The 27,012-nt window shown below is 55.9% G+C and overlaps 3 protein-coding genes across 3 annotated transcripts; 2 read left to right on the top strand and 1 right to left on the bottom strand.

The window, feature by feature from the left end:
- The first annotated feature begins 930 nt into the window (after positions 1–930).
- Positions 931–4,786, top strand: LOC131557279 (uncharacterized). Its single transcript, XM_058804350.1, has 4 exons — positions 931–1,083; positions 2,711–2,849; positions 2,895–3,276; positions 4,765–4,786. Exons 1-4 carry the CDS (start codon positions 931–933, stop codon positions 4,784–4,786), a joined length of 696 nt encoding a protein of 231 aa, XP_058660333.1.
- Positions 2,997–15,312, top strand: PAIP2B (poly(A) binding protein interacting protein 2B). Its single transcript, XM_058803267.1, has 4 exons — positions 2,997–3,047; positions 8,552–8,706; positions 11,142–11,318; positions 15,073–15,312. The coding sequence occupies exons 2-4, from the start codon at positions 8,563–8,565 to the stop codon at positions 15,127–15,129; spliced, it is 378 nt and encodes a 125-aa protein (XP_058659250.1). The 5' UTR covers positions 2,997–3,047; positions 8,552–8,562; the 3' UTR covers positions 15,130–15,312.
- A 5,513-nt stretch (positions 15,313–20,825) lies between these two features.
- NAGK (N-acetylglucosamine kinase) lies at positions 20,826–26,001 on the bottom strand. The gene is made up of 9 exons (XM_058803903.1): positions 25,927–26,001; positions 24,521–24,619; positions 24,299–24,440; positions 23,641–23,751; positions 23,116–23,228; positions 22,259–22,346; positions 21,568–21,665; positions 21,381–21,459; positions 20,826–21,303 (listed from the first exon to the last, which is right to left on the bottom strand). Exons 2-9 carry the CDS (start codon positions 24,578–24,580, stop codon positions 21,119–21,121), a joined length of 876 nt encoding a protein of 291 aa, XP_058659886.1. The 5' UTR covers positions 24,581–24,619; positions 25,927–26,001; the 3' UTR covers positions 20,826–21,118.
- Between the last annotated feature and the right edge of the window lie 1,011 nt (positions 26,002–27,012).

The following is a 27,012-nucleotide window of genomic DNA, read 5'->3' as shown; positions in this document are numbered from 1 at the left end:
ACCGCTCCCTGCACCCCAAAAACCCATCCCGGAGCAGGGAACGGTTTTGGGGTCACACCGAGGGGTGCGGGGACATTTTGGGTCCCCCTTTTCTGGGGTCCCCCCAATTTGAGCACGAAGGGAGGAGGCTTTTTCTCTCCAGGAGACCCCAAAACTGCTCCTTGCACCCCAAAATTGCGCACGGAGCCTCCAGGGAATCTCCCAGGTCATGGAAACCCCAAAACCTCTCACCGCACCCCAAAACTGCCCACGGAGCTCCAGGAGACCCCAAAACTGCTCCCTGCACCCCAAAAACCCCATTCCGGAGCAGGGAACGGTTTTGGGGTCACACCGAGGGGTGAGGGGACATTTTGGGTCCCTCTTTTCTGGGGTCCCCCCAATTTGAGCACGAAGGGAGGAGGCTTTTTCTCTCCAGGAGACCCCAAAACTGCTCCTTGCACCCCAAAAACCCCATTCCGGAGCAGGGAACGGTTTTGGGGTCACACCGAGGGGTGCGGGGACATTTTGGGTCCCCCTTTTCTGGGGTCCCCCCAAACTGAGCATGAATCCTCCAGGGAATCCTTCAGGTGACCCCAAAACTCCTCACCCCCCCCCCCAAAACTGCCCACGCACCCCAAAATTCCCATCCCGGAGCAGGGAACGGTTTTGGGGTCACACCGAGGGGTGGGGGGGGGGGGAACATTTCGGGTCCCCCTTTTCTGCCCTGGGGGAGCTCCCGGGGGTGTCCCCCCAACCCCGACCCCAAATCCGGGGCTGTCCCCCCAAATCCGGGGGTGCGCGGCTGCGTCTCCCCAAAAGGAGAGAGGAAAGGGGAGACCCCAAACCCGCCCCAAACCTCGCGGGGGGATTTTGGGGACCCCCATGGAAAGGGGGGGGCACTCACCGTCCGAGGGGGTCCGGGGGGTTCGGGGGGGGCCTGGGGGGACCCCGATGGTTTTGGGGGGGCGCGGAGGAGGCGCCGCCGCCCGCCGGCATCGCGGGCTTGGGATCGGGATCGACTTCGGGATCGACTTTGGGATCGACTTTGGGATCGTCACGGCGGGGAGGGGCCCTGGGACCGCCGGGGGGGCTGCGGGAACGGGGGTGCGGGGATGGGAACCCCCCAAAATTGGTCTGAGCGTTATTGGGGTGCGGGCATGCGGGAATTCCCCAAAAGTGACCCCAAAAGTGCGGGGGCACAACCGGGATATTTGGGATTTCCTTTGGGATCGTCACGGCGGGGGGGCGGCGCTGGAACCGCCGGGGGGGGGGGGGGGGATCCCGAGCACAGGACCCCCCAAAATGGGTCTGAGCGTTATTGGGGTGCGGCCATGCGGGAATTCCCCAAAAGTGACCCCAAAAGTGCGGGGGCACAATCAGGATCGGGATATTTGGGGTTTCCTTTGGGATTTCCTTTGGGATCGTCACGGCGGGGAGGCGACGCTGGAACTGCCGGGGGGGCTTCGGGCACGGGACCCCCCAAAATGGGTCTGAGCGTTATTGGGGTGCGGGGATGCGGGAATTCCCCAAAAGTGACCCCAAAAATGACCCCAAAAGTGCGGGTGCACAACCGGGATATTTGGGATTTCCTTTGGGATTTCCTTTGGGATCGTCACGGCGGGGAGGGGCCCTGGAACCGCCGGGGGGGCTGCGGGAACGGGGGTGCGGGGATGGGAACCCCCCAAAATGGGTCTGAGCGTTATTGGGGTGCGGGGATGCGGGAATTCCCCAAAAGTGACCCCAAAAGTGCAGGTGCACAACCGGGATATTTGGGATTTCCTTTGGGATTTCCTTTGGGATCGTCACGGCGGGGAGGCGGCGCTGGAGGAACAGGGGGGGCTTCGGGAAGGGGATCCCCCCCAAAAATGGGTCTGAGCGTTATTGGGGTGCGGGGATGCGGGAATCCCCCCGTGACCCCAAAAGTGCGGGGGCACAACCGGGAGCCCCCCCCCGCCCCGTTTTGGGGCGCTCCGCATTGCGGGCTTCAGGGCCGGAGGGGGGGATCCCAAAATTTGGGGTCCCTCCCACTGCTGCGCTGCTCGATATTGGGGTGTGGGGATGGGGGAACCCCCATGGCGGTGACCCCAAAACTGGGGGTGCGGGGCTGGGTAAAATCCCCGTTCCTGACCCCAAAACTGCCAAGCTGGATCCCCCCCGTTCGTGGCTCAAATTTGGGGGTGCGGGGCTGGATCCGCCCCATTTCTGACCCCAATTTGGGGGTGCAGACCTGGGCAAACCCCCCCTGATCCTGACCCCAAAACTGGGGGTGCAGGGCTGGGTAAAGCCCCCCGTTCCCGACCCCAGTTTGGGGGTGCAGGGTTGGACCCCCCCCCCCCGGTGTCCCCGATTTGGGGAGCGGAACCGGGGCCGGTTCCCCTCCTGTGCTCCCCCATTTTGGGGTTCAGGGCCGGGTCCCCATGCGTGTCCCCATTTTGGGGTTCATGGCCGGTCACCCCCCTTGTGCTGCCCCATTTCGGGGTTCAGGCCCGGTCCCCATTCCCGGTGTCCCCAGCACTGTCGGGGTCACAGCCGCTGTCCCCTCCTGTCCCCTCCCCCCGTCCCCAAAATTGGGCCCCCCCCAAGCCACGCGCAAGCCACGTGACCGCCCCGCCCCCTCCCTGTGTTTACATGTTCCAGCCAATCAGCGTGCTTCTACAAAGGCGCCCTGGCGGCGATGCGGCTTTGTGACGTCTCTCCCCATTGGGCGAAGCGCCTGTCAATCATCCTCCAGCCGCGGGGGCGGGGCGTTCGGTGTTATTTACATCGCACGTGGCCCCGCCCCCCGCGCGCTGCCTGTCTGCCCCACGTGGGCGACGCGTGCGCTCAGCCAATCAGAGCCGCCGACATCAGCCAATCCGGAGACCCGCTCGGTGGGTGGGGTTAACCGCATGATTGACAACTCCGCGGCCCAATAGCAACGCGCTTTATATCCGTGCCGTCCAACCAGAACGCTGGAAGGCGGGGCCACGCGGCGGGGCCGGCCAATGGGAGGGGTGGGCGTGGCGGCGGCGGGAGGGGCGGGGCGTGGCGGCGGCGGAGGGCGCGGAGCGGCACCGGCCGGGCCCGAGGTACCGGGGGGGACCCGGGGGCGGCTCCGGGACACGGCCCGGGCCCGGCGGGGGGAGCGGCGCGGGGCGCCCCGGGGGGCACGCGGGGAGCGCGGCACCGGCGGGGCCATGGGGGCTCCGGGCCCGGGCCCGAGCAGGCCCCGCTGTCCCGCGGGCTCCGGGGGCTCCTGGCGCGGCACCCCCGGGAGCGGCACCGCGGCATTCCCGAGAGCCCCGGAGTGCGCTCGTTGTGGGCCGGGATCGGCTCCCGCACCCCGTTCCCATTCCCAATCCTGTTCCCATTCCCATTCCCGTCCCATTCCCAACCCCATTCCCATTCCCATTCCCATTCCTGTCCTGTTCCCATTCCCATCCCCGTTCCCATTCCCATTCCTAATCCTGTTCCCATTCCCATCCCAGTCTCGTTCCAATTCCCAGTCCTATTGCCGTCCCATTCCTATTCCCATCCCAATCCCATTCCCATTCCTAATCCCATTCCCATTCCCTTTTCCATTCCAATCCCAATCCCATCCCCATTCCCATCCCAATCCCGTCCCATTCCCATCTCATTCCCAATGCCCCTCCCATTCCCATTGCCAATCCCATTCCTTTCCCGTTCCCAATCCAGTTCCCTTTCCCGTTCCCTTCTCCATTCCCATCCCAATCCCATCTCGGTTCCCATCCCCATCCCATTCCCAATCCTGTTCCCATTCCCTTTTTCATTCCCATCCCAATCCCAATCACATCCCATTCCCATTCCTAATCCCATTCCCGTTCCCATCCCAATCCCAATCCCATTCCTATCCTGTTCCCAATCCTATTCCCTTTCCCGTTCCCTTCTCCATTCCCATCCCAATCCCATCTCGGTTCCCATTCCCATTCCAAATCCTGTTCCCATCCCAATCCCATTCCCATTCCCATTCCCATTCCCATTCCCATTCCCATTCTATTTCCATCCCATACCCATTCTCATTCTCATTCTCAATCCCATCTTGGTTCCCATTCCCATCCCAATCCCAATCCCATCCCTGTCCCCATTCCTACTCCTAATCCCATCCCAATCCCATTCCCCATTCCCATCCCATTCCTGTTCCCTTTTCCATTCCCATTCCCATCCCAGTCCCATCCCTGTTCCCATTCCTATTCCTAATCCCATCCCAATGCCAATCCCATTCCCCATTCCTGTTCCCTTTTCCATTCCCAATCCCATTCCCAATCCCATCCCAATCCCATCCCTGTCCCCATTCCCAATCCCATCCCCATTCCCATCCCATTCCTGTTCCCTTTTCCATTCCCATTCCTGTTCCCTTTTCCATTCCCAATCCCATCCCAATCCCACCCCAATCCCACCCCAATCCCACCCCAATCCCACCCCAATCCCACCCCAATCCCACCCCAATCCCATCCCAATCCCATCCCAATCCCATTCCCAATCCCATCCCAATCCCACCCCAATCCCATCCCAATCCCATCCCAATCCCACCCCAATCCCATCCCAATCCCACCCCAATCCCATCCCAATCCCATCCCAATCCCATTCCCAATGCCATCCCAATCCCACCCCAATCCCATTCCCAATGCCATCCCAATGCCATCCCAATCCCATTCCCAATCCCATCCCAATCCCACCCCAATCCCATCCCAATCCCACCCCAATCCCATCCCAATCCCATTCCCAATCCCATCCCAATCCCATTCCTTAGGCTCAGGCACCCCCGATTCCCAATGGATCCCCCAGCCTGTACCACTCTCACATTTAGGGGAGGTCTCTGCCCCCAAATTCCCCCTCCCACCGGGATTTGGGACGTTCCTGGGATTTTTGGGATCTTTTCCAAGCCATGCCAGCCTGCAGGGCCACGTGGGGACACCAGGCTGGGTGTCCAGCATCCCAAATCCAGGATTTGGGAAAGGCTTTCCCACACTCCATGGGATTTTTGGGATAAAAACTTTGGGATTTGGGGCGTTATCCTGCAAACATCCACGTCTGGGGAATTTGGGGTTTTCATGGAATCCTGGAATGGTTTGGGGTTGGAAAAACCTTAAATTCCATCCAGGGATGTTTTCCACCATCCCAGGTGGATCCAGCCCAGCCTTGGCATCCAGGAATTCCCTGGGAATTCCATTCCAGCCAGGAATCCCAGCCCAATCTCCCCTTTCCCAGTGGGAGCCATTCCCTGGCTCCTGTCCCTCCATCCCGTGTCCCCTTTTTAAAATAATCCCTGATCCCTGAAACCCAAACATTCCTTTTCCCATTTTTTTTCCCATTTTTTTCTCTGTTTTCCCCCCCATTTTTTTCTCCCATTTCCCTCCATTTTTCTCATTTTTTCCCCTTTCCCCCCCATTTTTTTTCTCCCCTTTTTCCTCATTTTTTTCCTGTTTTTCCCCCCCTTTTTCCCTCTCCAGCTCTCCTGGAGCCCCTTCAGGCCCTCAGAGAATTCCCTGGATTTTCCCTTCTCCAGGGGAACATTCCCAGCTCTCCCAGCCTGGCTCCTCTCCCAGTTCCATACAGATTTAACCCTTTGGGAATTCTCCCAGATTCCCATCCCAATCCAGGGCTCCTCTCACTCCACAGGAAAGGAGGGAAATGGGATTTTCCCTTCCCAGGAAATTTTGGGAATGATGAAAACCCCCAGGGCTCAGCCATTCCCAATGGGGTGGGACAATCCTGGAGCTGTCACTGCTCCTGGGGGAATCCCAGCTGTGGAATCCCAGGAGAATTCCAGCTCTGAAACCCCAGATTTCCAGCTTTGGAATCCTGGGAGAATTCCAGTTATGGAGTCCTGGAAGAATTCCAGCTCTGAAATCCTGGGAGAATTCCAGTTATGGAGTCCTGGAAGAATTCCAGCTCTGAAATCCTGGGAGAATTCCAGCTGTGGCATCTCGGGAGAATTCCAGTTTTGAAATCCTGGAAGAATTCCAGCTTTGGAGTCCTGGGAGAATTCCAGCTGTGGGATCCCAGGAGAATTCCAATTTTGAAATCCTGGAAGAATTCTGGTTTGGGAATCCCAGGAAAAGTCCAGCTTTGGAGTCCCAGGAGAATTCCAGGTTGGGAATGCTAGGAAAATTCCAACTCTGAAATCTTGGGACAATTCCAGCTTTGGAATCCCAGGAGAATTCCAGCTCTAAGATCCTGGGACAACTCCACTTTTGGAATCCCAGGAAAATTCCAGTTTGGGAATCCTGGGAGAATTCCAGCTCTGGAACCTCAGGAGAATTCCAGCTTTGGAATCCCGGGAGAATTCCAGCTGTGGATTCCTGGGAAAATTCCATCTCTGGAGTCCCAGGAGAATTCCAACTCTAAAATTCTGGGAGAATTCCAGCTTTGGAGAATTCCAGCTCCGGAATCTTGGGAGAATTCCAGCTCTGAAATCCCGGGAGAATTCCAGATCCCAATCCCTAGAGAATTCCAGCTTTGGAATCCCAGGAAAATTCCAATTTTGGAATCCCAGGAGAATTGCAGCTCTGAAATCCTGGGAGAATTCCAGCTCTGGAATCCTGGGAGAATTCAAATTTTGGAATCCCAAGAAAATTCCAGCTGTGGAATCCCAGGAAAATTCCAATTTTGGAATCCCAAGAAAATTCCAGCTCTGAAATCTTGGGAGAATTCCAGCTCCAGAGTCCCAGGACAATTCCAATTTTGGAATCCCAGGAAAATTCCAACTCTGAAATCCTGGGAGAATTCCAGGTTTGGAGAATTCCAGCTCTGGAATCCCAGGAAAATTCCAATTTTGGAATCCAGGGAGAATTCCAGCTGTGGAGTGCTGGGAGAACTCCAGATCCCAATCCCAGGAGAATTCCAGCTCCAGAATCGCAAGGGAATTCCAGTTTGGGAATCCTGGGAGAATTCCAGCTCCAAAATCCTGGGACAATTCCAGCTTTGGAGTCCTGTGAGAATTGCAGCTCTGAAATCCCATGAGAATTCCCATTTTGGAATGCTGGGAAAGTTCCAGTTTTGGAATCCTGGAAGAATTCCAGTTATGGAATCCCGAGAGAATTCCAGCTCTGAAATCCTGGGAGAGTTCCAGTTTTGGAGAATTCCAGCTCCAGAGTCTTGGGAGAATTCCAGCTTTGGAGTCCCAGGATATTTCCAGCTTTGGAATCCTGGGAGAATTCCAACTCTGCAATCCCAGGAGAATTCCAGTTTGGGAATCCCAGGACAATTCCAGCTTTGGAATCCCAGGACAATTCCAGCTCCCCATCCCAGGATCTGCCGTGGTCCCGGTCCCGCCTGTTCCGGTGGGATTTTGGGATTTTTGGGAAGTGGAATCCCGGAATTGTGGGATGGTTCTGGTGGGAAAAGGGATGAGAAATCCCAAATCCCAGCTGGGCTTCCCTTCCCGCTTTTCCAGAGGGAATGGGGCTGGGGAGCAGAGCCAGGGATGAATTCCCTGTGGAATTCCTGGCTGGAATTGCTGCTCCTGTTGGATTTTCCCCAGGGAAGGAATTCTGCTGGTTAACCCTTCCTGTGCCATGGGGATGCACCCAGCCAGGCTGGCAGAGCTGGGAATGTTCCCCTGGAGAAGGGAAAAATCCAGGGAATGCTCAGAGTCCCTGAAGGGGCTCCAGGAGAGCTGGAGAAAGGAAAAAGGGGGGGGGGGGGGAGGGGGAAAAAAAAGAGAGAAAAAAAGGAGAAAATGGGAGAAAAAAGAGGGGGAAAATGGAAAAAGGAATGTTTGGGTTTCAGGGATCAGGGATTATAAAACAGGGGATAAGGGATGGAGGGACAGGAGCCAGGGAATGGCTCCCACTGGGAAAGGGGAGATTGGGCTGGGATCTTGGCAAGGAATTGCTGGCTGGGCTGGAATTCCCAGATTTGCTGTGGCTGCCCCTGGATCCCTGGCAGTGCCCAAGGCCAAGCTGGATCCACCTGGGATGGTTGGAAGTGTCCCTGCCCATGGATGGGGTGGGACTGGATGGGATTTAAGGTCTTTTCCAGCCCAAACCATTCCAGAATTCTGGGACTCTTTTGCTCTGTGAGAGCTGGGAATGTTCCCCTGGAGAAGGGAAAATCCAGGGAATGCTCAGAGTCCCTGCAGGGGCTCCATGAGAGCTGGAGAGGGACTGGGGACAAGGCCTGCAGGGACAGGAGCCAGGGAATGGCTCCCACTGGGAAAGGGGAGATTGGGCTGGGATCTTGGCAAGGAATTGCTGGCTGGGAGGGTGGGCAGGGGCTGGGCTGGAATTCCCAGATTTGCTGTGGCTGCCCCTGGATCCCTGGAATTAATTAATCCAAGGCCAGGCTGGATCCACCTGGGACAGTGGGAGGTGTCCCTGCCCATGGATGGGATGGGAATTTTTGGGATTTAAGGTCTTTTCCAACCCAAACCATTCCAGGATTGTGGAGCCCCTCTGCTCTGGGAGAGCTGGGAATGTTCCCCTGGAGAAGGGAAAAATTCCAGGGAATATTTAAAATCCCAAAAGAGGCTCCAGGAGAGCTGGAGAGGGCCAGGAATGGAATCCCGTGGGATCAGGGCTGGCTGTGGGACCTGCAGCTGCTCCCTCATTCCCGAATCCCAAATTCCCAGAGTCCCCAAGGATGAATGGCTCCGAGCTCGCCGGCAGCACGGCCTCCAGCCCCAAATCCAAGGAGGATCCCGTGGGGAATGGGCACGAGGAGAAGGAGAACAATCCCTTCGCCGAGTACATGTGGATGGAGAACGAGGAGGACTTCAACCGGCAGGTGAGATTCCAAAGCTGGGAATTCCAGGGGTCTGGGAACAGCCTGGGGGTGATTCCCAGAGAATTCCACATCCAGGAATTCCTGGGGTTTGGGAGCAGCCTGGGGGTGATTCCCAGAGAATTCCACATCCAGGAATTCCTGGGGTTTGGGAACAGCCTGGGGGTGATTCCCAGAGAATTCCACATCCAAGAGTTCGTGAAATTCAGAGCAGATTTCATCCCGGGATTGATTCCCAGAGATTCCCACATCCAGGAATTCTCATGATTCAGGGTGGGTTTCAGTCTGGGGGTGGGCGACTCTCAGAAATTCCCAGTTTGGGAATTCTTGGGATTTGGGAACAGCCTGAATCCCAGAGATTCCCACATCCAGGAATTCTCAGGATTCATGGTGGATTTCAGCCTGGAGTAATTCCCAGAAATTCCTACAGCTGAGATTTCTACAAGGTGGATTTTAACTTGGGGGTGATTCCCAGGGATTCTCACATCCAGGGATTCTTGGGATTTGGGATCAGGGCAGATTTCAGCCTGGGGGTGATTCCCAGAGATTCCTACATTTGGGAATTGTTGGGATTTGGGAACGGGCTGGATTTTAGCCTGGGGTTGATTCCCAGAGAATTCCCACATCCACGAATTCTTGGGATTTGGATTTCAGCCTGGGGTGATTCCCAGAGATTCCCACATTTGGGAATTCTTGGGATTTTGCTTCAGCCTGAATCCCAGAGGATTCCCACATTTGGGAATTCTTGGGATTCAGGGCAGATTTCAGCCTGGGGGTGATTCCCAGACATTCCTGCATTTGGGAATTGTTGGGATTTGGGAATGGAGCAGATTTCACCCTAGGGTTGATTCCCAGAGAATTCCACATCCAGGAATTCCGGGATTTGGACTTCAGCCTAAGGGGATTTCCCAGAGATTCCCACATTTGGGAATTCTTGGGATTTAGATTTCAGCCTGGGATTGATTCCCAGAGATTCCCACATCCAGGAATTCCTGGGATTTGGATTTCAGCCTGGGACTGATTGTCAGAGATTCCCACATCCAGGAATTCTTGGGATTTGGGAGCAGCCTGGGGTGATTCCCAGAGATTCCCACATCCAGGGATTCTTGGGATTTGGGATTCAGGGCGGGTTTCAGTTTGGGGTGAATCCCAGAAATTCCTGCATTTGGGAATTCTTGGGATTTGGGAACAGGGCAGATTTTAGCCTGGGAGTGATTCCCAGAGGTTCCCACATTTGGGAAAATTTGGGATTTGGATTTCAGCCTGGGGGTGATTCCCAGAGAATTCCACAGCCAGGAGTTCTTGGGGTTTGTGTTCAGCCTGGGGGTGATTCCCAGAGATTCCCATGTCCAGGAATTCTCTGGATTCAGGGTGGATTTCAGCCTGGGATTGATTCACAGAGGTTCCCACATTTGGGAATTTTGGGGTTTGTGTTCAGCCTGGGGTGATTCCCAGAGGTTCCCACATCCAGGAATTCTCTGGATTCAGGGTGGATTTCAGTCTGTCAATGACTCCCAGACATTCCCACATTCTGGAACTCTCAGGATTTGGGAACGGGGCAGATTTCAGCCTGGGGGTGATTCCCAGAGGTTCCCACATCCAGGAATTCCTGGGATTTGGATTTCAGCCTGGGGGTGATTCCCAGAGAAATTCCTCCAGCTGGGAATTCTCCAAGATGGATTTTAGCTTGAGGGTGATTCCCAGAGATTCCAACATTGGGGAATGCTCAGGATTCAGGTTGGATTTCAGCCTGGGATTGATTCCCAGACAATTCTATATCCAGGAATTCTTGGGATTTGGGTTCAGCCTGGGGATGATTCCCAGACATTCCCACATCCAGGAATTCTCCGCATTCAGGGTGAATTTCAGCCTGGAGTGATTCCCTGAGGTTCCCACAGCTGAGGATTCTCCAAGGTGGATTTTAGCTTGGGAGTGATTCCCAGAGATTCCTGCATTTGGGAATTGTTGGGATTTGGGAACAGGGTGGATTTCAGCCTGGGGATGGTTCCCAGAGAATTCCGCATCCAGGAATTCCCAGAGAACTCCACATCCAGGAATTCCCAGAGCATTCCACATCCAGGAATTCTCGGGATTTGGGTTCAGCCTGGGGATGATTCCCAGACATTCCCACATTGTGGAACTCTCAGGATTTGGGAACGGGGCAGATTTCCGCCTGGGGGGGGAGGTGATTCCCAGAGAATTCCACATCCAGGAATTCCCAGAGATTCCCACATTCCCAATTGGGAATATTCCTGGAATTATTCCTGGAAAAGAGCTGGAATCCCCATTCCTGGTGGGATTTAACGGATGTGGCGCTTGGGGACAGGAAGGATCTCTGAGGGCTTTTCCTCAAGAATTCCATGAGCCCCAAGGGATTTTCCAGGCCCTTCCCATGGAAAATCCCTTGGAATTCCTTCCCTTGGAATGTCCCTGGGCAGGTGGAGGAGGAGCTGCAGGAGCAGGAATTCCTGGATCGCTGCTTCCAGGAGATGCTGGAGGAGGAGGACCAGGACTGGTTCATCCCGGCGCGGGATCTCCCGCAGGGAATGGCGCAGCTCCAGCAGCAGCTGCACGGGCTGGCCGTGGGCGACGGGCACGGGACGGACGACATCCTGGTGAGCAGGAGCGGCGCATTCCTGGGATTGGCACATTCCTGGGATTGGCACGGCCCTGGGATTGGCACATTCCTGGGATTGGCACAGCCCTGGGATTGGCACATTCCCTGGGATTGGCACAGCCCTGGGATTGGCACATTCCTGGGATTGGCACATTCCCTGGGATTGGCACAGCCCTGAGATTGGTGCATTCCTGGGATTGGCACATTCCCTGGGATTGGCACGGCCCTGGGATTGGCACAGCCCTGGGATTGGCACATTCCTGGGATTGGCACGGCCCTGGGATTGGCACATTCCTGGGATTGGCACGGCCCTGAGATTGGCACATTCCTGGGATTGGCACATTCCTGGGATTGGCACACCCTGAGATTGGCACAGCCCTGAGATTGGTGCATTCCTGGGGTTGGCACATTCCTGGGATTGGCACATTCCTGGGATTGGCACATTCCCTGGGATTGGCGCATTCCTGGGATTGGCACATTCCTGGGATTGGCACATTCCTGGGATTGGCACATTCCCTGGGATTGGCACGGCCCTGGGATTGGCACAGCCCTGGGATTGGCACAGGCCTGAGATTGGCGCATTCCTGGGATTGGCACAGCCCTGGGATTGGCACATTCCCTGGGATTGGCACATTCCTGGGATTGGCACGGCACTGGGATTGGCACGGCCCTGGGATTGGCACAGCCCTGGGATTGGCACATTCCTGGGATTGGCACGGCCCTGGGATTGGCACATTCCTGGGATTGGCACGGCCCTGGGATTGGCACATTCCTGGGATTGGCACGGCCCTGAGATTGGCACATTCCTGGGATTGGCACATTCCTGGGATTGGCACACCCTGAGATTGGCACAGCCCTGGGATTGGTGCATTCCTGGGATTGGCACATTCCTGGGATTGGCACATTCCTGGGATTTGGCACATTCCTGGGATTGGCACATTCCTGGGATTGGCACAGCCCTGGGATGGGCACATTCCTGGGATTGGCACAGCCCTGGGATTGGCACATTCCCTGGGATTGGCACGGCCCTGGGATTGGCACATTCCTGGGATTGGCGCATTCCCTGAGATTGCCACATTCCTGGGATTGGAACATTCCGGGGATTGGCACATTCCCGGGATTGGCACATTCCTGGGATTGGCACAGCCCTGGGATTGGCACATTCTCTGGGATTGGCACATTCCTGGGATTGGCACGGCCCTGGGATTGGCACAGCCCTGGGATTGGCACATTCCTGGGATTGGCACAGCCCTGGGATTGGCACATTCCTGGGATTGGCACATTCCCTGGGATTGGCACAGCCCTGAGATTGGCACATTCCTGGGATTGGCACATTCCTGGGATTGGCACATTCCTGGGATTGGCACAGCCCTGGGATTGGCACATTCCTGGGATTGGCACGGCCCTGGGATTGGCACGGCCCTGGGATTGGCACATTCCTGGGATTGGCACAGCCCTGGGATTGGCACATTCCCTGGGATTGGCACAGCCCTGGGATTGGCACATTCCTGGGATTGGCACAGCCCTGAGATTGGTGCATTCCTGGGGTTGGCACATTCCTGGGATTGGCACATTCCTGGGATTGGCACAGCCCTGAGATTGGCACAGCCCTGGGATTGGCACATTCCTGGGATTGGCACGGCCCTGAGATTGGCACATTCCTGGGATTGGCACACCCTGAGATTGGCACAGCCCTGAGATTGGTGCATTCCTGGGATTGGCACATTCCTGGGATTGGCACATTCCTGGGATTTGGCACATTCCTGGGATTGGCACATTCCTGGGATTGGCACAGCCCTGGGATGGGCACATTCCTGGGATTGGCACAGCCCTGGGATTGGCACATTCCCTGGGATTGGCACGGCCCTGGGATTGGCGCATTCCTGGGATTGGCACATTCCTGGGATTGGCACATTCCTGGGATTTGGCACATTCCTGGGATTGGCACATTCCTGGGATTGGCACAGCCCTGGGATTGGCACATTCCTGGGATTGGCACAGCCCTGGGATTGGCACGGCCCTGGGATTGGCACAGCCCTGGGATTGGCACATTCCTGGGATTGGCACGGCCCTGGGATTGGCACATTCCTGGGATTGGCACGGCCCTGAGATTGGCACATTCCCGGGATTGGCACATTCCTGGGATTGGCACACCCTGAGATTGGCACAGCCCTGAGATTGGTGCATTCCTGGGATTGGCACATTCCTGGGATTGGCACATTCCTGGGATTTGGCACATTCCTGGGATTGGCACATTCCTGGGATTGGCACAGCCCTGGGATGGGCACATTCCTGGGATTGGCACAGCCCTGGGATTGGCACATTCCCTGGGATTGGCACGGCCCTGGGATGGGCACATTCCTGGGATTGGCGCATTCCCTGAGATTGCCACATTCCTGGGATTGGCACATTCCGGGGATTGGCACATTCCCGGGATTGGCACATTCCTGGGATTGGCACAGCCCTGGGATTGGCACATTCTCTGGGATTGGCACATTCCTGGGATTGGCACGGCCCTGGGATTGGCACAGCCCTGGGATTGGCACATTCCTGGGATTGGCACAGCCCTGGGATTGGCACATTCCTGGGATTGGCACATTCCCTGGGATTGGCACAGCCCTGAGATTGGCACATTCCTGAGATTGGTGCATTCCTGGGATTGGCACATTCCTGGGATTGGCACATTCCTGGGATTTGGCACAGCCCTGGGATTGGCACATTCCCTGGGATTGGCACATTCCTGGGATTGGCACATTCCCTGGGATTGGCACATTCCTGGGATTGGCACGGCCCTGGGATTGGCGCATTCCCTGAGATTGGCACATTCCTGGGATTGGCACATTCCCGGGATTGGCACGGTCCTGAGATTGGCACAATCCTGGGATTGGCACAGCCCTGGGATTGGCACATTCCTTGGAATTCTCCCATCCCTGGAATTCTACCCCTGGAATTGTCCCGTCCTTGAAATTGTCCCATCCATGGAATTGTCCAATGCCTGGAATTCTCCTATCCCTGGAATTGACCAATCCTTGGAATTGGCCCATCCCTGAAATTCTACCCCTGGGATCCCCCCTTGGAATTGTCCCATTCTTAAAATTGTCCCATCTATGGAATTGTCCCATCCTTGGAATTCTCCTATTCCTGGAATTCTGTCCCCCATCCCTGGAATTTTTTCACAGGAATTGGCCCATCCCTGGAATGGGCCCATCCTTGGAATTCTCCTGTCTCTGGAATTCTCCCATCCTTAAAATTGTCCAATCCCTGGTATTGTCCTGTCCTTGGAATTGTCTCATCCTTGGAATTCTATCCCTGGAATTCTCCCATGCTTGAAATTGTCCCATCCATGGAATTGTCCATTCCTTGGAATTCTGTCCCTGGAATTGTCCCATCCTTAAAATTGTCCTCTCCCTGGAATTGCCCCTGGATCCCTGGAAGTGTCCAAGGCCAGATTGGATCCACCTGGAATATTTGGATTGGATGGAATTTAAGGAGGGGATTGGAATGGGGTTGGGATGGGATTTGATGGGATTTAGGGATGGGATTTAAAGATAGAATTTAAGGATAGGATTCAAGGATCCCTTCCCGCCCAAACCATTCCACAATTCCATAAATCCGCTCTCCACACCATCCCTCAGAACCCCCAGATTTCCCAAATCCAACCCAAGACCCCAAACCTCGGGAACCATCCCAAAATCCCTGGAATTCCCAACAATGACCAATCCCATTCCCATTTTTTTTTTTTTTTTTCCCAGAGCAAAAGCAACTTGAATCCAGACGCCAAGGAATTCGTTCCCGGAGTGAAGTACTGACCTCGGAAATTCGGGAATGGCCTGGCCAGAGACTGAATCCCTGCTCCAGGGAAAAGTTGGGACATGGGAAGAGCCCGGAGCGGCTCCGGCACCGGGATCTGCTCCGGCTCCAAGTACTTCTGGTTTTCCCTAATTTTTTTTTTTTCTTTTTTTTCCTGGCTTTTCCTCACTTTTTCTTGGCAGTTTTTGGCTTCCTGGGATTTGCGGTGACCCCGCCAGCGGGAAAATCTTGGGGGAAAATCATGGAAAAATCACGGGAATATCATGGAAAATTTTTGGGAAAATGACAGGAAAATCATGGAAAAATAATGCAAAAATTGATGGGAAAATCACAGGAAAATCTTGGGAAAAATAATGGAAAATCATGGGAAAATAATGGGAAAATCTTGGGGAAAATAATGGAAAGATCATGGAAAAAGCACAGGAAAATAATGGGAAAATCACAGGAAAATAATGGGAAAAATCTTGGGAAAAATAATGGAAAAATCACAAGAAAAGCATGGAAAAATCACAGGAAAATCATGGGAAAATCTTGGGAAAAATAATGGAAAAATCACAGGAAAATCATGGAAAAACCACAGGAAAATAATGGGAAAATCTTGGCAAAAATCATGGGAAAATGACAGGAAAAATATGGAGAAATCATGGAAAAATCACAGGAAAATCATGGAAGATCTTGGGGGGAAATAATGGGAAAAATAATGGAAAAATCATGGAAAATCATGGGAAAATAATGGAAAAATCTTGGGAAAAATAATTGAAAAATCATGAAAAAATCACAAGAAAAGCATGGAAAAATCACGGGAAAATCTTGGGAAAAATAATGGAAAAATAATGGAAAATCACAGCAAAATAATGGAAAAATCCTGGGAAATATCATGGAAAAAAATCACAAGAAAAGCATGGAAAAATCATGGAAAAATAATGGGAAATCAATAATGGGAAAATTATGGAAAAATAATGGAAAATCAATAATGGGACAATCATGGAAAAATAATGGGAAATCAATAACGGGAAAATCATGGAAAAATAATGGGAAATCAATAATGGGAAAATCAGGTTTTCCTGCTTCCAGAGGATTTAGGATTGGGAGCTGCACTGGATTTTCCCTGGTCTTTTGGAATATGATTTTCCCTGATTATTCTGGAATGCGATTTTCCCCGATTTTTTCCAGAATGGGATTTTCCCTGATTTTTCTGGACTGGAATTTCCCCTGATTTTTCCGGAATGGGATTTTCCCTGCTGGAAGTGAAGGGTTCCGAGGTGCAATCCCGAAATTCCTCCATATGGAAGCTGAGCAGGGGGATCCTGCCAATCCCAGAGGTTTTTAGGGAAACCTGGATTTCCCCAAACTCCTCTTCCCCTTATGGAATTCCTCAGCTCATCCAACACTACAGCCCCTAATTCCTCACAGGTGAAAAATCCAAGGAAAACTGAATTCCTGAGAAAAGAGAGGGTTGGGATGAGGGGTATTTTGGGATGTGGTGGGAATATCCTGGTGCTGATCCCTTTTCCAAGGATCCTGGGGTGGGATCCGTGTCTCCATCAGAATTTGATCCTGGGAATTTCCTTCTCCATCCATGGCAGCTGCAGCTCCCTAAATCCCGGCCAATTCCCAAAGTTCTGAAATGCTCAGAAATCCAAGGAAAGCAGGAGATCCTTGGGATTGGGAATCCCTGTCCAAGGAAATGAGGAAGTTTTTGGGATTGGAAATCCCTATCCAGGAAAAGTGGGAGCTTCCCAAGGTCAGAAATTCCTATCTAAGGAAATCAGAAGCTCATTTGGATTGGGAATCCCTGTTCAGGGAAATCAGGAATTCCTTGGGATTGGGAATCCCTGTCTGGAGAAATCAGGAACTTTTTGGGATTGGGAATCCCTATCCAATGAAATCAGGAGCTCCTCAGGGTCAGAAATCCCTGTCCAGGGAAATCAGGAACTCTTTGGGATTGGGAATCTCTATCCAAGGAAATCAGGAAATTTTTGGGATTGGAAATCCCTGTCCAAGAAGAGCAGGAGCTTGCCACGGTCAGAAATCCCTATCCAAGGAAGTCAGGATATTTTTGGGATTGGAAATCCCTGTCCAAGGAAATCAGGAACTTCCCAAGGTCAGAAACCCCATCCAGGGAAACCAGGAACTTCCTGGAATTGGGAATCCCTGTCAGGGAAATCGGGAACTCTCTGGGATTGCAAATCCCTGTCCAGAGAAATCGGGGATGTTTTGGGATTGCAAATCCCTACAGAGGAAAAGCAGGAGCTCCTTGGGGTTGGGAATCCTCATCCAAGGAAATCAGGAACTTTTTGGGATTGGGAATCCCTATCCAAGGAGAGCAGGAGCTTCCCAAGGTCAGAAATCCCTATCCAGGGAAAGCAGGAACTTTTTGGGATTGGGAATCCCTGTCCAACGAAATCAGGAGCTCCTTGGGATTAGGAATCGCTATCCAAGGACATCAGGAAATTTTTGGGATTGGAAATGCCCGTCCAGGAAAGTGGGAGCTTCCCAAGGTCAGAAATCTGTATCCAAGGAAGTCAAGAGATTTTTGGGATTGGAAATCCAATTAAATCAGGAGCTCCTCGGGGCCAGCAATCCCTGTTCAAGGAAATCAGGAATGTTTTGGAGTTGGAAATCCCTCCCCAGGAAAAATGGGAGCTTCCCAAGGTCAGAAATCCCTATCCAAGGAAATCAGGAACTTCCAAAGGTCAGAAACCCTGTCCAGGGAAATCGGGAATTTCCTGGAATTGGGAATCCCTATCTGGAGAAAGTGGGAGCTCTTTGGGGTTGGGAATCCCTATCCAGGAAAAATGGGAGCTTCCCAAGGTCAGAAATCCCTATCCAAGGAAATCAGAATATTTTTGGGATTGGAAATCCCTATCCAGGGAAAGCAGGAACTCCTTGGGATTTGGAATCTCTATCCAGGGAATGCAGGAGCTGATTTGGATTAGGAATCTCTATCCAAGGAAATCCAGAAACTTTTGGGATTGGGAAATCTGTTCAAGGAAATCAGGAACTTTTTGGGATTGGAAATGCCCCTCGAAGAAAAGTGGGAGCTTCCCGAGGTCAGAAATCCCTATCCAAGGAAATCAGAAGTTCCTTGGGATTGGGAATCCCTATCCATGGAAATCAGGAGTTTCCCAAGGTCAGAAGTCCCTATCCAGAGAAAGTGGGAGCTCTTTGGAATTGCGAATCCCTATCCAGAGAAATTGGGAATCTTTTGGGATTGCAAATCCCTACAGAGAAAAAGCAGGAGCTCCTTAGGGTCAGGAATCCCTATCCAAGGAAATCAGGAGCTTTTTGGGATTGGGAATCCCTATCCAAGGAAAGCGGGATCTTCCAAAGGTCAGAAATCCCTGTCCAAGGAAATCAGGAGCTCCGTAGGATTGGGAATCCCTGTCCAGGGAAATCAGGAACTTCCCAAGGTTGGAAACCCTATCCAGGGAAACCAGGAACTTCCTGGAATTGGGAATTCCTGTCTGGAGAAATCAGGAGTGTTTTGGGATTGAAAATCCCTACAGAGGAAAAATAGGAGCTCCTTGTGGCCAGAAACCCCTGTCCAGGGAAATCAGGAACTTTTTGGGATTGGGAATGTCTGTCTGGAGAACGTAGGAGCTCTTTGGGATTGGGAAAGCAGGAAGTTTTTGGGATTGGGAATCCCTGTCCAGGGAAAGCAGGAGCCTCCCAGGGTTACAAACCCCTATCCCTGGAAAACGGGACCTTTTTGGGGTTGGGAATCCCAAACCAGGCGCATTCCAAAGGCTCCAAACCCTTTTCCAGGGAAATTGGGATCTGCTGGGCTGGGGAACCCCGGGAAAGCAGCAGCCCCAGCGCCATTCCCGCTGCTCATCCCTGAAAATCCCCATGGATCAGCGGGATCGGGGCCGCTGGAGCGTGAACAGGGCTGAGCTCATGGAATTCCCGGCATTCCCGCTGTTCCCAGCCCCCCTGGAAACCCCACAAACCCCATTTGGGCTGGGCAGGCTGGGATCCATCCCGTGGAGCGATGCCACGTTTTCCCCTCCTCTTTTTCCCGGTTTTCCTTGGATTTCTCCCCCAAATCCCTCCTTTTCCCCCACCACCCCCCAATGCTGTAAATTTTGGACGAGGTGAATCCCAAATAAACTTTTTTTGGAAGGGAGTGGGGCCAGAGTTTTCCTTGGAAAACTGCGGGGTCTCCACGAGCGGGTTTGGCCGCCCCAGTGATCCCAGTCATTCCCAGTTTGGAGCCCGTGCTGGCTCTGCTTGGGAATTCCCCTCCTGGAAAAGCTCCCAGAGGATTTTCCAGCACTTTAGCCTTTCTGGGCACTTCTGATTCCCAAAAGGGATTTTTTTTTCCCCTTTTTTTGTTTCCCCTTTCCAGCGGGAATTCTCCCAAAAGCTGCTCCGGCAGCTCCACGTCCATTCCCAGGTCGTGGATGTCATCCCTGATCCCAATCTTTGGGATTGCCTCCTTCCTGCTTTTCCTTGGATGCAGAGCCATCCCTGCCTGTGCTGGCAGGCTCAGCACCCCAATCCCATTCCCATCCCCAATCCCATTCCCATTCCCTTTCCCAGTCCTGTTCGCATTCCCATCCCCATTCCCAATCCCATCCCCGTCCCCATTCCCATTCATAGTCTCATCCCTATTCCCAACCCCTTAGCCCATGCCATCTCTTATCCTGCCCCATTCCCACATTCCCATCACCATCCTGCCCCATTCCCATCCTGCTCCATCCCCTCACTCCTGGTCCCATCCCACCCCATTCCCACTCTCCCATTCCCACTCCCAACCTCCCATCCCCATTCCCGCCCCATTCCCATCCCCAATCCTACTCCCATTATCACCCCATTCCCATTCCCATTCCCACCTCCCCATCCTAGTCCCATCCCCAATCCCCCATCCCCATTCCCACCCCATTCCCTCTCTCCCATTTCCATTTCCATTTCCATTTCCATTCCCATCCCCACCTCCCCATCCCATTCCCATCCCCATTCCCCCATCCCCATTCCTTCTCCCCCATTCCCATTTCCATCCCCATTCCGACTCCACCATCCCATTCCCACCCCATTCCCTCTCCCACATTCCCATCCCCATTCCCTCTCCCCCAATTCCCATTCCCACCTCCCCATCCCATCCCACTCCCCCACTCCTCCATCCCATCCCCATTCCCACTCCCCCATTCCCATTTCCATTTCCATCCCCATCCCATTCCCACCTCCCCATCCCATCCCATCCCATCCCATCCCATCCCATCCCATCCCATCCCATCCCATCCCATCCCCACTCCCCCATCTTATTCCCACCCTGTCCCCCGTCCCCATTCCCACCCCATTCCATCTCTCACATTCCCATCCCCATCCCCATTCCCACTCCCCTACCCCATTCCCACCCCATCCCCATCCACATTGTCATTCCCACCCCATTCCCGCCTCCCAACCCCCATTCCCACCTCCCAGTCCCCATTCCCACCCCATTCCCTCTCCCCCATTCCCACTCCCCCACCCCATTCCCGCCCTATTCCCAACCCCAATCCTGCTCTCTCATTACTGCCCCATTCCCATTCCCACTCCCCCATCCCCATTCCCATTCCCGCCCCATTCCCACTCCCCTGGGCCAGTGCAACCGTTTTATTGCCAAACCACAAACCAACCCCACACACCCCAAAACCCCACACACCCCGCAAACCCCACAAACCCCCCAGCCTCCTCCCTCTGGGAGGTGGCTCCGAGGGCAGTTTTGGGGCGCTGTCCCCATTTCTGGGGGCAATTTTGGAGCGCTGTCCCGTGTTGGGGGTAGTTTTGGGGCACTGTCCCGTGTTGGGGGTAGTTTTGTGGCGTTGTCCCATTTTTGAAGCGCTGTCCCGTGTTTGGGGCAGTTTTGGGGCTCTGTCTCCATTTTTGGGGGCAGTTTTGGGGCGCTGTCCCCGTGTTGGGGTCAGTTTTGGGGCGCTGTCCCGTGTTTTGGGGGCAGTTTTGGGGCGCAGTGCCGTTTTTGGGGCCGTGTTTGGGGCGCGGCGCTCAGAACACGTGCGTGTAGAACACATCCACGTTGCCGGCGCGGTCCAGCGGCAGCGCCGCCCCCACGTTGCGCGCCCCCAGCCGCGCTCCCCCCAGCGCCGAGGAGCGCCGCAGCTTCAGCAGGCTGAACCTGGAGAAATCCCCGCGGGCCTCGCCCCGCGCCCGCTCCAGCACCTGGATGAACCCTACAAACACCGGCACGCCGTCAGGGGGACCCCGAAACCCCGACCCCAAAATGCCCAAAATCCCCCGCAGCGCTCACCCGCCTGCAGGCGCTCCCAGCTGTTCCACACCGAGCCCACGCACACGATGGGCAGCCCCAGCTCGCCCGCGAACAGGCTCTGTGACAGCGGTGGGGACACTCAGAGGGACACGGTGGCACCGCCGAGGGGGTGGGGACACCCGGCAGGGCGCGGTGGCACCGGCAGCACCGGCTTCTGTGGCCTCACCTGGTGGATTTTGGGCAGCACGGCCACCACGTGGCGCGCCAGCACCTCGCCCGCCTTGGTGAAGATGTGGCAGCACAGCGGGTCACCGAGCTGGGCACCTGCGGGTGGCACCCGTGGGGACGTGGGACACTGCTCTGTGCCCCCTCCCCCGTGGGTGGCACCTGGGGGTGGCACCCACGGGGACATGGGACACCCCTCTGTGCCCCCTACCCCAGGGGTGGCACCTTGGGGACATGGGACACTCCTCTGTGCCCCCCTTGGGAGTGGCACCTGAGGGTGGCACCCATGGGGACGTGGGACATTCCTCTGTGCCCCCTCCCCTGGAGGTGGCACCTAGGTGTCCCCACCCTGTGCTCGGGGTCAAGGTGCGCCCGGGGCAGAGAGCAGGGAGTGGCAGCGGGAGGGACAAGGGGACAGAGATAAGGGGACAAGGATAAGGAGGCAGGGACAAACAGGGATAGAGACAAGGGGGGACAGGGACAAGGGGGATGGGGACAAGGGGGACCGGGATGGGAAGGGGGACAGGGACAAACAGGGATGGCGACAAACAGGTGACAGGGACAAAAGAGACAGGGACAAGGGGGACAGGGATAAGGGATACTGGGATGGGAAGGAGGTCAGGGACAATGGGGACAGGGACAAACAGGTGACAAGGACAATGGGGTCATTCCGGGGAAAGGGGTTTCCCTACCCTCCGCCAGTTTCTGGCAAAACCCCGCAAATTTGGACTTCTCGAAGGTGCGGTAGAGGTGGGTCAGGAGCCCCATCCTGTCCGAGATCTGTGGGGTCGGGGGGCAGGGCGGCCATGGGTGAGGCTTGGGGACCCGTCCTGGACACCCCAATGTCCCCGGGTACAGCTGGGAGTGACCCCAGATCCTGGCACACGGCCCTGAGCCCCCCAGGACCCCAAACACGGCTCAGGGCCACCCTGGACCCCAACACCATCCCAAAACCCTTCTAGCACCTGATATCCATCCCAGCCCTGCTTCCAGGACTGTGAGACCCATCCCAGAGCCCTTCCAGGACCCCAAAACCCATCCCAAACCCCCTCAAGTTCCCAACATCATCCCACCCCCCGAGAACCCCAAAACCCATCCCAAAGCCCTCAAGAACACCAAAACTCATTCAAAACCCTCCCAGAAGCCCAAAACCAATCCCAAAGCCCCCCAGAACCCTAAAACCCATCCCAAAGCCCTCAAGAACTCCAAAACCCATCCCAAAACCCTCCCAGAACCCGAATACCCATCCCAAAGCCCCTCAAGACCCTGATACCCATCCCAGATCCCTCAAAACCCATCTCAAACCCATTTCAAGACTCCAGCCCATCCCAAACCTCCCCAAAAAACCAAAACCCATCCTAAAGCGCCCAAGAACCCCAAAATCCATCCCAAACCACCCCAAGACCCCTGATACCCATCTCAAAGCCCCTCAAGACCCTGATACCAATCCGAAAACTCTGATACTCATCCCAGATCCCTCAAAACCCATCCCAAACCCCCCCAACAACCCCAAAGCCGATTCCAAGCACCCCAAAAACCCTGGCAGCACCTGGAAATAGTCGAACATGGCCTGCCTGACGTAGGCGACGTCGTGGGGCGGCACCTCCAGGTTGTCCATGCAGTCAAAGACCATCTTGACAGCCTGGTGAGCGATCCAGTACGCTGGGAATAACGGGATCGGGGATGGATGATGGATGGATGGATGGATGGATGGATGGATGGATGGATGGATGGATGGATGGATGATGGATGGAGGGATGGATGGATGGATGGATGGATGGATGGATGGATGGATGGATGGATGATGGATGGATGGATGGATGGATGGATGGATGGATGGATCAATGGATGATGGATGGATGGATGGATGGATGGATCAATGGATGGATCAATGGATGGATCAATGGATGATGGATGGATCAATGGATGATGGATGGATGGATGGATGGATGGATGGATGGATGATGGATGGATCAATGGATGATGGATGGATGGATCCATGGATGGATCAATGGATGGTCAGCAGTGGGGTCAGCATTGGGGTCCCCCCTCCCCGGTGCCCCCCCGGGCTCACCAGACCCCTCGTCCCCCATCATGTGTCCCCAGCCGCCACAGCCGGTCTCGGAGCCGTCGGGGTTGATGAGTTTGCAGTTGGAGCCCGTGCCCGAGATCAGCACGATGCCACCTGTGGGGTGACACCCGTGGGGGTGGCACGGTGCCCAATGTCACCAATGCCATCCCAGCCAGCAGAGGACAGGGGGACAGGGATGGGAAGCGGGACAGGGACAAGGGGAACAGGGACAAATGGGGACAAGGACAAATGGGGACAGGAATGGGAAGTGGGACAGCGGCAAATGGGTGACAGGGACAAGAAGTCAGGGACAATTGGGACAGGAATAAGGGTTACAGGGACAAATGAGTGACAGGGACTAGGGGGACAGGCACAAGGGAGGCAGGGACAAGGGGGATAGGGATGGGAAGGGGGACAGGGACAGGAGGGGCAGGGACAAATGGGTGACAGGGACAATGAAGACAGGGACAAGGTGGGCAGGGATGGGGACAGGGATGGGGACAGGGACAATAAGGACTGGGACAAGGGGACAGGGACAACGGGGACAGGGACAGGGACAAGGGGAGCAGGGACAAACGGAACAGGGACAAATGGGTGGCAGACGCAAATGGGTGACAGGGACAATGGGGACAGGAACAATGGGGACAGGGCCCAAGCGCACCGTGGTCGGTGGCCGTGGCCATGGCCCCCACGGCGTCGGTGGTGATGAAGTAGCTCTGGCTCAGGTGGGGGAAGCGGCGCTGCAGCTCCTCCGTCAGCTTCCCGATGGCGTCCTGCTGGTCCCCTCCGCTCAGGGACAGCCCCTGCCGCACCCAGGGCCATGTCACCCCCGTGGTGGCACCGGGGGGGTGGCACAGGGCGTAGGGACAGCGCGGGGGCTCACCAGGGAGCGCAGGGGCACCTGGGGGTCGGCGCCCGCCTTGCTCTTGGCCTCGGTGACCATGCGCTCGATCCTCTCCAGGCACTTCTCGGAGCCGATGAGCTGTGACACGGCCAGGGGACAGTCTGAGGCCACCAAGGTGCCACACCGGGGGTGCCATGCGAATTTTGGACACCCTGAAGCCACCCTGGGAGTCCCACACAGGTTTTGGACACCCTGAGGCCACCCCAGTGCCATCCCAGGGATCCCACATAGGTTTTTGGGCACAGGGACACCCTGAGGCCACCCCAGTGCCACCCAAGGGTCCCACATAGGTTTTTGGGCACAGGGACACCCTGAGGCCACCCCAGTGCCATCCCAGGTGTCCCATGAGGGTTTTTGGGAATGGGGACACTGTGGCACCATCTGCAGTGGCTGCGTTCCACCGAAGTGTCCGTGAGTTTGGGGACAACCAGAAACAGCAACACTCCGTGTCCCACACCCTGTTCCATGTCCCATATCTCCATGTCCCACAGCGCACTCCATGTCACAAACCCATTTCCATGTCCCAAACCCAGCTCCGTGTCCCAAACCCTTCTCCATGTCCCAAAGCCATCTCCATATCCCGTATCTCCACATCCCACTGCATGTCCCAAACCCAGCACCATGTCCCAAAGCCATCTCCAAATCCCATATCTCATGTCCCACACCCAGCTCCATGACCCAAACCCATGTCTGTGTGCCAAAGCCATTTCCATGTCCCACATTCCACTCTTTGTCCCAAATCCATCTCCATGTCCCAAACCCAGCTCCGTGTCCCACATCCCACACTGTGTCCCAAAATTTCCTTCCCATGTCCCAAACCCATTTCCATGTCCCACATCCAGCTCTGTGTCCCAAACCCATCTCCATGTCCCATTCCTCCATTTCCCAAAGCCCTTGTCCCCGTGTCCCCAAACCCCCTCCCCGTGTCCCATCCCCCTGTCCCCGTGTCCCCAAACTCATCTCCATATCCCAAACCCAGCTCCGTGCCCCAAAGCCATCTCCATATCCCACATCTCCGTGTCCCAAACCCACCTCCATGTCCCAAATCCCATTCTGTGTCCCAAAACTCCCTCCCCGTGTCCCAAACCCACCTCCATGTCCCAAACCCAGCTCCACATTCCATATCTCTGTGTCCCAAACCCCCTGTCCCCCTGTCCCAAACCCCCTCCCTGTGTCCCAAAACCCCTCCCCGTGTCCCAAACCCCACTCTGTGATCCACATCCTGCTCCATGTCTGGAACTCATCTCCATGTCCCAAACCGATCTCCATATCCCATATCTCTGTGTCCCATCCCCTGTCCCAATGTCCAAACCCCCTGTCCCCGTGTCCCGTCCCTGTCCCCGTGTCCCAGCCCAGCCTGGGGACAGGGCTGTCCCCCAGCTCACCCAGTGGTTGGTGCAGGGTCCCTCGGTCTCGGCCAGGATTTGGCCATCCCCGGACACCAGCACCACCCTGGAGTGGGTGCCCCCGCTGCGGAGAGAGGGGGGGGACACTGCCAGCACCGCCCCTGTCCCTGTCCCTGTCCCTGTCCCTGTCCCCTGTCCCTGTCCCCATCCCACCGAGCAGGGGGACCCCGCTGAGCCCCGCCCAAGGGGTCACTGGGGGGCCCTGAAATGGGGGGTGCTGACCCCCACCCGGGGGGGTCCATCCGAGCCCCCCTCCATCGGCTGCCTCCCCTCGGCCCCCCTGTTTTGGGGGTGCCCGAGCGCGGTTTGGGGGTGCGGACCCCCAGAGCCTCCTCCATCGGTCCCCGGTTTGGGGGTGCCCGGGCGGGGCGATGGGTTTGGGGGTGCGGAGCCCCCTCCATCGGTCCCCGTCCCCCCGGTTTGGGGGTGTCCGGGCAGGGTTTGGGGGTGCGGAGGAGCCCCCGGAGCCCCCCCGGCCGCGCCGCGCCCCTCACCCCTCCACGCCGCCGAACAGCGACGCCATCGCGGCCGCCACTGGCCCCGCCCCCCGGTGCCGGGCACGCCCAGGGGCGGGGCCACACTCAGGGACACGCCCATGACCATTTATGGACAGTGGCCACGCCCATCCGCGGCCACGTCCCATGGACCCGCCCATCTCCATATATGGGCAAAGAGCAGCGCCATCCCTGTCAATGGCCACGCCTCCCCGTTGGCTCCGCCCCCGCGCCCGTTCCGGGTCCCGGTGTCCCCTCCCTGTCCAGGGGGACCCCGCGATGGCACCGGGACCCCGCCCGCGGCACGGGGCGCTGCTGGCCCCACGGACACGCTGAGGACACGGCCCGAAGCGTGTGGGGCCGCGGAATGGGGTAAATACCCCGAATCACCCCGAAACTCACACGTGAGAAATCACCCAATCCCCTCTGTACCCACCCGTGAGAAATCCCCCAAATACCCCTGCACCCATCCGTGGCACAACCCCAAGCAACCACAAGTGACAAATCCCCCAAATCCACTGTACCCCACCCGTGAGAAATCATCCCCCAAATCCCCCAAATCCACTGTACC

Source organism: Ammospiza caudacuta, chromosome 4, assembly GCF_027887145.1.
Source record: "Ammospiza caudacuta isolate bAmmCau1 chromosome 4, bAmmCau1.pri, whole genome shotgun sequence".
Taxonomy (NCBI): domain Eukaryota; kingdom Metazoa; phylum Chordata; class Aves; order Passeriformes; family Passerellidae; genus Ammospiza; species Ammospiza caudacuta.
This window is presented reverse-complemented; position numbering and strand designations above follow the sequence as displayed.